This window comes from Salvelinus namaycush, chromosome 23 (genome assembly GCF_016432855.1).
Source record: "Salvelinus namaycush isolate Seneca chromosome 23, SaNama_1.0, whole genome shotgun sequence".
Taxonomy (NCBI): Eukaryota; Metazoa; Chordata; class Actinopteri; order Salmoniformes; family Salmonidae; genus Salvelinus; species Salvelinus namaycush.
Window position 1 is genome coordinate 8,023,108 of NC_052329.1, and position 10,523 is coordinate 8,033,630.

A 10,523-nucleotide genomic window follows, 5' to 3' on the forward strand; every position below is an offset into this window, starting at 1 on the left:
TTTAATCTACAGTCAAAAGTGATAACCCTGCACTGGTTTATAAACTGGAAGTGGGGGTCTTGGCCATGTTCCCGTTTGTTTTTCTTCTTGGAAAATTTAGATTTTAGTATGTTTTTATTTGCCACTTGAGAAATAATTGACACACATTGCCCTTCAAAACACTTGTCAAGACTAGTAAGAACTCGGAGTTGTGGTAAAATGAGTGGGTTTAGTGAGCACCTTTCGTTTGACGGCGGGGGAGTCCCTGGTCCCAGAGTCCTCCCTGTTGAGCCGTCTGCCCAGGATCAACACCATGGCTGCTGCCCTATAGACCGACCAGATACCTGGAGGGACAACAGGAAATAAGGTTATAGACCGACCGGATACCTGGAGGGACAACAGGAAATAAGGTTATAGACCGACCGGATACCTGGAGGGACAACAGGAAATAAGGTTATAGACCGACCGGATACCTGGAGGGATAACAGGAAATAAGGTTATAGACCGACCGGATACCTGGAGGGATAACAGGAAATAAGGTTATAGACCGACCGGATACCTGGAGGGACAACAGGAAATAAGGTTATAGACCGACCAGATACCTGGAGGGATAACAGGAAATAAGGTTATAGACCGACCGGATACCTGGAGGGATAACAGGAAATAAGGTTATAGACCGACCGGATACCTGGAGGGACAACAGGAAATAAGGTTATAGACCGACCAGATACCTGGAGGGATAACAGGAAATAAGGTTATAGACCGACCGGATACCTGGAGGGACAACAGGAAATAAGGTTATAGACCGACCGGATACCTGGAGGGACAACAGGAAATAAGGTTATAGACCGACCGGATACCTGGAGGGACAACAGGAAATAAGGTTATAGACCGACCGGATACCTGGAGGGACAACAGGAAATAAGGTTATAGACCGACCGGATACCTGGAGGGACAACAGGAAATAAGGTTATAGACCGACCAGATACCTGGAGGGATAACAGGAAATAAGGTTATAGACCGACCGGATACCTGGAGGGACAACAGGAAATAAGGTTATAGACCGACCGGATACCTGGAGGGACAACAGGAAATAAGGTTATAGACCGACCGGATACCTGGAGGGACAACAGGAAATAAGGTTATAGACCGACCGGATACCTGGAGGGATAACAGGAAATAAAGTTATAGACCGACCGGATACCTGGAGGGATAACAGGAAATAAGGTTATAGACCGACCGGATACCTGGAGGGATAACAGGAAATAAGGTTATAGACCGACCGGATACCTGGAGGGATAACAGGAAATAAGGTTATAGACCGACCGGATACCTGGAGGGATAACAGGAAATAAGGTTATAGACCGACCGGATACCTGGAGGGACAACAGGAAATAAAGTTATAGACCGACCGGATACCTGGAGGGATAACAGGAAATAAGGTTATAGACCGACCGGATACCTGGAGGGACAACAGGAAATAAGGTTATAGACCGACCGGATACCTGGAGGGACAACAGGAAATAAGGTTATAGACCGACCGGATACCTGGAGGGACAACAGGAAATAAGGTTATAGACCGACCGGATACCTGGAGGGACAACAGGAAATAAGGTTATAGACCGACCAGATACCTGGAGGGACAACAGGAAATAAGGTTATAGACCGACCGGATACCTGGAGGGATAACAGTAAATAAGGTTATAGACCGACCGGATACCTGGAGGGATAACAGGAAATAAGGTTATAGACCGACCGGATACCTGGAGGGACAACAGGAAATAAGGTTATAGACCGACCGGATACCTGGAGGGACAACAGGAAATAAGGTTATAGACCGACCGGATACCTGGAGGGACAACAGGAAATAAGGTTATAGACCGCCCGGATACCTGGAGGGACAACAGGAAATAAGGTTATAGACCGACCGGATACCTGGAGGGACAACAGGAAATAAGGTTATAGACCGACCGGATACCTGGAGGGACAACAGGAAATAAGGTTATAGACCGACCGGATACCTGGAGGGACAACAGGAAATAAGGTTATAGACCGACCGGATACCTGGAGGGATAACAGGAAATAAGGTTATAGACCGACCGGATACCTGGAGGGACAACAGGAAATAAGGTTATAGACCGACCGGATACCTGGAGGGACAACAGGAAATAAGGTTATAGACCGACCGGATACCTGGAGGGATAACAGGAAATAAGGTTATAGACCGACCGGATACCTGGAGGGACAACAGGAAATAAGGTTATAGACCGACCGGATACCTGGAGGGACAACAGGAAATAAGGTTATAGACCGACCGGATACCTGGAGGGATAACAGGAAATAAGGTTATAGACCGACCGGATACCTGGAGGGACAACAGGAAATAAGGTTATAGACCGACCGGATACCTGGAGGGACAACAGGAAATAAGGTTATAGACCGACCGGATACCTGGAGGGATAACAGGAAATAAGGTTATAGACCGACCGGATACCTGGAGGGACAACAGGAAATAAGGTTATAGACAGACCGGATACCTGGAGGGACAACAGGAAATAAGGTTATAGACCGACCGGATACCTGGAGGGATAACAGGAAATAAGGTTATAGACCGACCGGATACCTGGAGGGACAACAGGAAATAAGGTTATAGACCGACCGGATACCTGGAGGGACAACAGGAAATAAGGTTATAGACCGACCGGATACCTGGAGGGACAACAGGAAATAAGGTTCAAGTGGTATAGTAGATATGGGTGTAGATCAAGCAATAAATTAGCTGTTTACTCGTTTTATAGGTCTATTTACGCTGTATATTTAATTCAGATTATAAATGTGTTACATGTATGATATAACCCTATATAAGTGAGAGTCAGGTTATATGTGGTGTTTAAGGAACAGTAGATCTGATCGTGCATGTGTTACAGACCTGTTATAAGCCTATGTAGCTCTAGATCAAAACTTACAATTGTTATAAATAAGTATAAATCAAGTTATACAAGTCACTTGAAGTTGAACTTAACTACTGAACTTGAACCACTGCTGCTGTGACGAAATGGAGAAACCCAGTACACTCCAGAGGCAATAGCCAGAAAGAAGTCACAAGGGAAACAGCCTGCTTTCCGCTTCAGAGAGAGAAAACTAGTTGTACTAACAATTCCACCGTCTTCAGGGTAGAGCTACTGTATCTTGCATCACAGTAGAGGAACATTTTTTTTTGAGAGAGCTTAGAAAATCCAGCCATACGCACAGGGCCAGTTCCAGGCATAAGCGACATAAACGGTCGCTTAGGGCCCACGGCCGCCAGGGGGCCCCAGTCCCCAAAACATATTTGTATTTCATTTATTTTTAGAACTCATGCAGGGATCGCAACTTACTATTGAGAGTAAGAATAGTAGAACACACCAGGTGCAATTTCAAAATGTGGTTGTGCATCAGCAGTTTTTCTCTTGTTATGTCCGTCACTGACAGTCAGCATGTCAGCTAACAACGCTTAGATTGGTAGTTAGTCTAGCCAGCTATCTAAACTTGTAGTAATCAAATACTGTACCCTGCACTGTACCCACCTCCAGGGGGCCCCGATGGATTTTGTTATTTAAAAAAAGATATATATATTTAACTAGGCAAGTCAGTTAAGTACAAATTCTTATTTACAATGACAGCCAAACCCTAACCCGTACGACGCTGGACCAATTGCGCGCCGCTCTATGGGACTCCCAATCACGGCTGGTTGTGATACAGCCTGGAAATGAACCAGGGTCTGTAGTGTCGCCTCTAGCAATGAGATGCAGTGCCTTAGAACGCTGCAACAAATATCATATTAACATGGCATTAGTCACAAAATGTGTAGAATTTCTGAGAACTTGCTTTAAAACTGCAACATTTTCTCTACACCCCATGGCAAAATGTGTAGAACTACAGGAAATTAACTTTGCCGGGAAGTGGGGGGCCCACTAACCAAATCTCGCTTAGCGCCCCCAAAATGCTTGAGCCGGCCCTGAATTATTATTTATTTAACCTTTATTTAACCAGGTAAATATGCACATATCTACAAACTAACCCCTTCCTCTGTACTGAAGCAGATGTTCCCTGTACTACAGTTGAAAAGGCCAGCAATCACAAGGACAATAGAGCTAGAAAGGTTGTTGTGCAATGGTACATCAATCATGTTTGCTTTGAATGAAACTAAGTGAAGAAAAGATAGGCATCACCCCATCATGCTTTTAACAGTGAGCAATCTGCGACACCGGTTGAAGCCGGACCTATAGTCTTTTCAACAGTGATCCTCTAACTGTGTGCGCCTAGGGGCATAGTCTTTGAAACAGACTGACTGCTAAACCAGATTAATGCCATACCAGATTACCGTCAATTCTGGGAGAAGAGCCTCGGGGTCACTCCTTCTGAGTCATTTTTTTTTCACTTCCAGAGAATGGCAAGTTTGGAGCAAAAAAACGGTATGCGTAGGCTGTCTTCAGCTCACAGTTTTTACACGAACACGCACACGCACAGGTGTATAGCCCCAGGCCAACTATCTCAAACCATCTATTTCATTTAGACGGGAAAACGACTCCTTCACGCTGTCTCATTCTGCCAGGAGAATCTGCTAGTTTTTTTTTTACATAAAGATATAGATGTTGACATTTGCTCATGTCGTCTTTGAGGCACGAGCGCTCTTCACGCAGGTCACGTGCTTGCCGTAACTAAATCGAGGCGGCTATTAACCGCAGCGCAGCGCACGGGTCTGGCCAGCTATCTGATGAACGTAGTCACTCTCATCCCGGCTATATTTAACCTGGCGGTACAGACGCACAAGCGGAACAAAACACACAACTGTTTGCGTGTGTTATCCTAGTCCACAGCTGCAGCACCTCCTAGTAATTTTAAGTAACACAAAAGACAGGGTTTGCAAGTGGCAGTGCCTCCTTCCCTGACGCATGTAACATTCCCTTCTTATGACATGTGTAGCTATAGGCTATATAAAGACCACAACAAAGTTAGCGGACTAAACTCCACTCCATGGTGGAGTTTACTCCGCATGTAAACAGCTATTGCATCTCTTATATGGCCACAGTGACCTCGTCTTCTTGTCACGTCTTTTTATTTATTTAATTAATTACACACAATAAACAAGCAAATCACCCAAAACGTTGAGCAGATTAAATTCTGATCAGAATTGACAGAATCAATGTTATGCAGCATGGAATCGAACATTATTATTATGCAGCAATACGTGGATTATGACTGAAAATGTTTTACATAAAACGCATGTACAATAACAACTCAAAAAAAGTTAACTCGTGATATCTGTTATAGAAAGTAGGCTTTTCAATTGTGTCCCATCAGCCAAAAACCGATGACTTATTCTCGGCAACCTTGAACAGTGAGCAATTAAATTTAGGGCAACAAATTAATGCATACGATATCTTGACCAAAAATCCAATGCAACAACGGAATACAAACGCGTATTGAAATACACGTTACATATTACTTGCTATTTTTAATAAAGTACATTACCTTATCCAAAATTTTCCGTATGAGCCGCCTCGGCTATTTGGAGTCGTGGAAAAATAAAAAAAAAGTTTAAAGAAAATGTTGTTCCGAAAATTCTTGGTCCAAAAATGTTATGATAAAAATAGGTTTCTTTACACATAAAGAAAAACAGAAAAATATGTTTCTCTATGTCCCAGACATCCTGACTTGTTATGATCGCAGAGACAAAGAACTGTAACAAAGTGTAAACATCACAGGGAGATATAGCTCACATCCTCAGAATTTGCCGACCCAGTCAGCTGGAGTTATTGGTGCTTATGGGTAGTGTATTTCATAAGAAGTGGTTGTGCCTTAGAGTTGTGCAATCAGAAAACAGCACTTCCCAAAGCACCTCTGTCGTCCGCGTGGCTGGCCTTTGTTTGCAAACAAAACTTCCCTGAAGTTGAACACTTTTTCTACAAAAAATCGGGAAACTTTGTTGTCAACACCAATTGTGTAATAAAGTGCAGACTATTGCCCAATAGTGCGATAGGCCTAACGAGTACTCATCGGGTCATTTATGATCATGAGTTGATTATCAGAGACATACTTTAGTAACTTTCCTTAATGCTGAAAGCTGACAAAGTTTTTACAACATAAATTGGATGGAAAACAAACAACAATTTACATTATTTTCAATCACACACTGGTCAATGACATATAGTTGTGTTGTATTCTACTGTGCTGATTTTTAAAAATAATTTTAAAGCTATATAAAACAGTGAAGATCTGTATAACTCTAAGCCATGTGTTAAACAAAGGGTATGTTTTTCAGTTGTAACCCGATATGGGGCACGTGGGTAGAACGGTTAAAAACATGCTGCTGCAGCGGCAGCAAATCTCTACAGTAGGGAGGAGTTAAATTAATCATGTCGTAATTTCATTACAATATTGCACAATCCCATTTAGCCGAGGAAAGTTATCCTTAGAGAGCTACTTCCTCACTTTTGGTCTCTGACCCATTTTCAATGTTTTGTCCCAACTTGTCAATGCCTTACGTCATCAGTCGAAAACCCTGTTTTGAAACACAACTGCCCTCTAGTGGATGTTCAATGCATATACATTGTGGCATTGTGAGTCATGAAAATAAAGCAATTTCTTGACAAAATTATTTCCCGAAAAACGTGTTACCTTTAGTTTACATTGACATGACAGTTGATAGATAAGCAGGTTGTTACATAATCTGTTGTGGACAGACTGGGTAAATAATAAGGCATTGACCAAATTACCAAGCTTTTAGTTCTGGGTTAAAGGAGATTAGTAGTTAGATAACATTTCTCCAGTTCCCGTGGTAACGTTCATTTGACATCCAGCAACAGATGTGGATTCCAGATGTTGTTGACTCTCTGGTCTCTTTGAGGACTACAACATATATCTACTCATGACTAATGCCATAGTTGACCATCTGCCAAAATCAGTTTAATATCGAATTATCAGTGTGCATGTAAACCTACTCACTGTTAACTAACCATTTAGAAAATGATAGAATCAGAGACAGCAGCTTGGTCAATTAAGGTCAATGTCAAAAGTGTTCATGTCACAGACTCTTGGTGTGGGCGATTTGAGCTATCATTACTTTCTGAAGGACAAAATAGAGGAGACAGGGGTTGGTTGTCTCACTAGTTTGTTGTCACACTGGTTATTACTCAAAAGTCAAAGAGGTTGTCATCATTTCAAGATAAACATGTGTATCCTCCATGTGGTCAGGTCAGGGTCACAGAACATTGAGGTGAGATGGAATATTATACATTTTTAATTGGTGAAAGTAAATATTCATAGCTTGTTATTTCTTTAATAAACTGTTGTATGATGGAAGTATTTATAAACAAATACTTTTATTGAAAACAGGAAAGGGAGAGCTTTATTTCAAGCCTATTTGTGAGTTTATTATAAGTCAAGCCATGTGGTAACTAGCATCTTAATTAGCATTGGGTGGGTGGGGGTGGTTGTCACATTGATGTTGGGGTTGCTGGTCATAATCCATCCCCATTACTAAAGTACTAAATGAGTTGAAAAGACACCTAGAAAAACTACAGTCAGGTCCATAAGTACTTGGACAGTGACAAACTACATCATTTTGTCTCTGTACGCCACAACAATGGATTTGAAAGGAAACAATCAAGCTGTGCTTTAAGTGTAGACTTTACTCTTTAATTTAAGGGTTTTGTCAAAAATACTGTATGAACCGTGTAGGAATTACAACTATTTTTATACATATCCCTCCATTATAGGGGCTCAAAAGTAATTGGCCAAACTAACAATCATAAATTAAATTGTGAGTTTTAATACTTGGTTGCAAATCCTTTGCAGTCAATGACTGCCTGAAGTCTGGAACCCATAGACATCACCAGATGCTGAGATTCTTCCCTGGTGATGCTCTGCCAGCCCTTTACTGCAGCTGTCTTCAGTTCCTGCTTGTTCTTGGGGCGTTTTGCCTTCAGCAAGTGAAATGCATGCTCAATTGGATTCAGGTCACGTGATTGACTTGGCCATTACAGAAGATTCCACTTCTTTGCCATAAAAAATAATTGGGTTGCTTTCGCGGTATGCTTTGGGTCCATCTGCACTATGAAGCGCAGTCCAATGAGTTTTGAAGCATTTGGCTGAATCTGAGCAGATAATATAGCCCTAAACACTTCAGAATTCATACTGCTGCTTCTGTCAGCAGTCACATCATCAATAAATACAAGGGAACCAGGCCCATTGGAAGCCATACATGCCCACGCCATAACACTACCTCCACCATGCTTCACAGATGAGGTGGTATAGTATGCTGTTACGCACGCCTCTATGAAGAGGGACCCGCAACACCCTGCTACAACTCAACTCCCCGTGAAGTGAAAGAGGTATGGACTGTAGGTGCGAGTAAGGATGACAAAGGCAGAGAGTGGTACCGTTTACAAGGAATTTATTCCATCACACGGTAATATGGGGAAAAGGGGCTGGATGGAACCAAAGCAAAGAAAGTAAATGTCAAAGCCCCCTCTCCTACCTTACCTGCCTACCCACCTAACTTAGTACCACCTGGTGCCCTAACCAAAATACAGGGGGTGGTCCGCCCAGGTCTTAACTAGTGTGCCTAGACAGTGAATATACTACGGGTATATGTATGCCCGCGGGCCTCTTGCCTAAGCACTCCTTAGATGCCTTCACCTTCCCCCCTGGGAACAAATGAAACAGAATATCAAACAATTACTCAAACTAAGAAACCAAGGACATCAAATAAGCTCTATCTGATAATGCAACAAACTAACACAGTACATACCAAATCACTTTCTGAGAAACAACCAACACTATATAACCCTCTGCACCCTGAAAAACAACCAACACCGCTATCACAATTGAATTCTCTCTCTATCACAATGGAATTCTCTCTCTATCACAATTGAATTCTCTCTCTCACAATTGAATATAAAAATTCAAAAATTCAAGCTGCTTTATTGGCATGAAAAACATTGTGTCAATATTGCCAAAGCAACAATGTATACAATATACATTGTAATAAAAAATAAAAAAATTAAACTATAACTAACTTATAACTAAATAACGGTCATCTTCACCATTACATCGGTACTACAACTACTATCATCATTACCACCACTACCACCACCACCATCATTAAACTGCTATCATTACCATTACCACCCATACCACTACTATTTGGAATGATAAACAACAATAATAATAGTAATAACAATAACAGTAATAACAATAACAGTCATAATAAGTAAGTTACTGCTTACTATGCAGATGTTATTATTCAGTGTCCCTCAGGCTATGGCAGGCAAATACATATTTGGCTGCAAGAGGAGCCATTGCTCCTTCGCCCATGAGTATTTTTAGTTTTTCCTCTGGGTTTAATAAGTTAAAATTTGGAATAAATGTAGTCATTTCTGTGAATAATGAATCTCTTGGTGAGGAATATTTATCACAGTAAAGGAGAAAGTGCATCTCTGTTTCTACCTCCCCTGTCGTGCAGTGACCACATACACGCTCCTCTTTGGGTAGCCATGTCTTTTTATGTCTGCCGGTTTCTATTGCCAATCGGTGGTCACTCAGCCTGTACTTGGTAAGGATCTGTCTCTGCTTCGTATCTCTGACAGAGTAGAGATATTCAGCCAATTCATATTCTCTGTTTAGGGTCAGATAGCAATTTAGTCGGCTTTGGGATTTTGTTTCATTTTTCCAATGTTGTATATATGAGTCCTTTGATTGGTTCATGATTTTGTTTATTGGAATTCTTTCTTTTGAAGCAGTGCTGGTGTCAGCTTGGTTGGTTAGGTCCAACACCAGCTGACTGAGAGGGCTCGTTTCTGGGCTCAGCTCTTGGGTTTGAAGTGCTTTAAATTGCAGACTCGAATTTGGACTTGAATTTAGATGTAGCCAAAATTTTAATGATCTTTTCTGTATTTTCATTATTACTGGAAAGCGGCCCAATTCTGCCCTACATGCATGAATATTCTCTCTCTATCACAATTGAATATTCTCTCTCTATCACAATTGAATATTCTCTCTCTATCACAATTGAATATTCTCTCTCTATCACAATTGAATTCTCTCTGCATTCTCCTCTCTCCTGAACAGAACACTGGCATTTATATAGCTTCAGGAGTCTAATTGGATACAGCTGCTTCTTGACGAGGGGGCGGGGTCAGCTCCAATTAGCCATGGAGTCGACCAATCAGCTGCTTGGGGAGAATTCAGGAAGCCATCTCCTGAAACACACACTTAAATACACAAACTACAACACAGAAACTGGGGAACGTAACATATGCTTCGGCTCATGAGCAGTTCCTTCAGGTCTCCATACTCTTCCCATCATTCTGGTACAAGTTGATCTTTGTCTCATCTGTCCATAGGATGTTGTTCCAGAACTGTACAGGCTTTTTATAGATGTTGTTTGGCAAACTCTAATCTGGTCTTCGAGGTTTACCAATGTTTCCGTCTTGTGGTAAACCCTCTGTATTTACTCTGTCTTTTCTTGAATGTTGACTTTGACACAGATACCATCCAGG

General features: G+C 41.8%; 1 protein-coding gene across 1 annotated transcript in view; it reads right to left on the reverse strand.

The window, feature by feature from the left end:
- Positions 1–5,696, reverse strand: part of LOC120018054 (kelch-like protein 24) — a 48,933-nt gene extending 43,237 nt beyond the window's left edge. The window contains exons 1-2 of the mRNA XM_038961016.1: positions 5,494–5,696; positions 220–323 (exon numbers count right to left, since the gene is read on the reverse strand). Of these exons, the coding sequence (XP_038816944.1) occupies positions 220–294 (75 nt within the window). The 5' untranslated portion in view covers positions 295–323; positions 5,494–5,696. The remainder of the gene's footprint in view (positions 1–219; positions 324–5,493) is intronic.
- Positions 5,697–10,523: the final 4,827 nt, after the last annotated feature.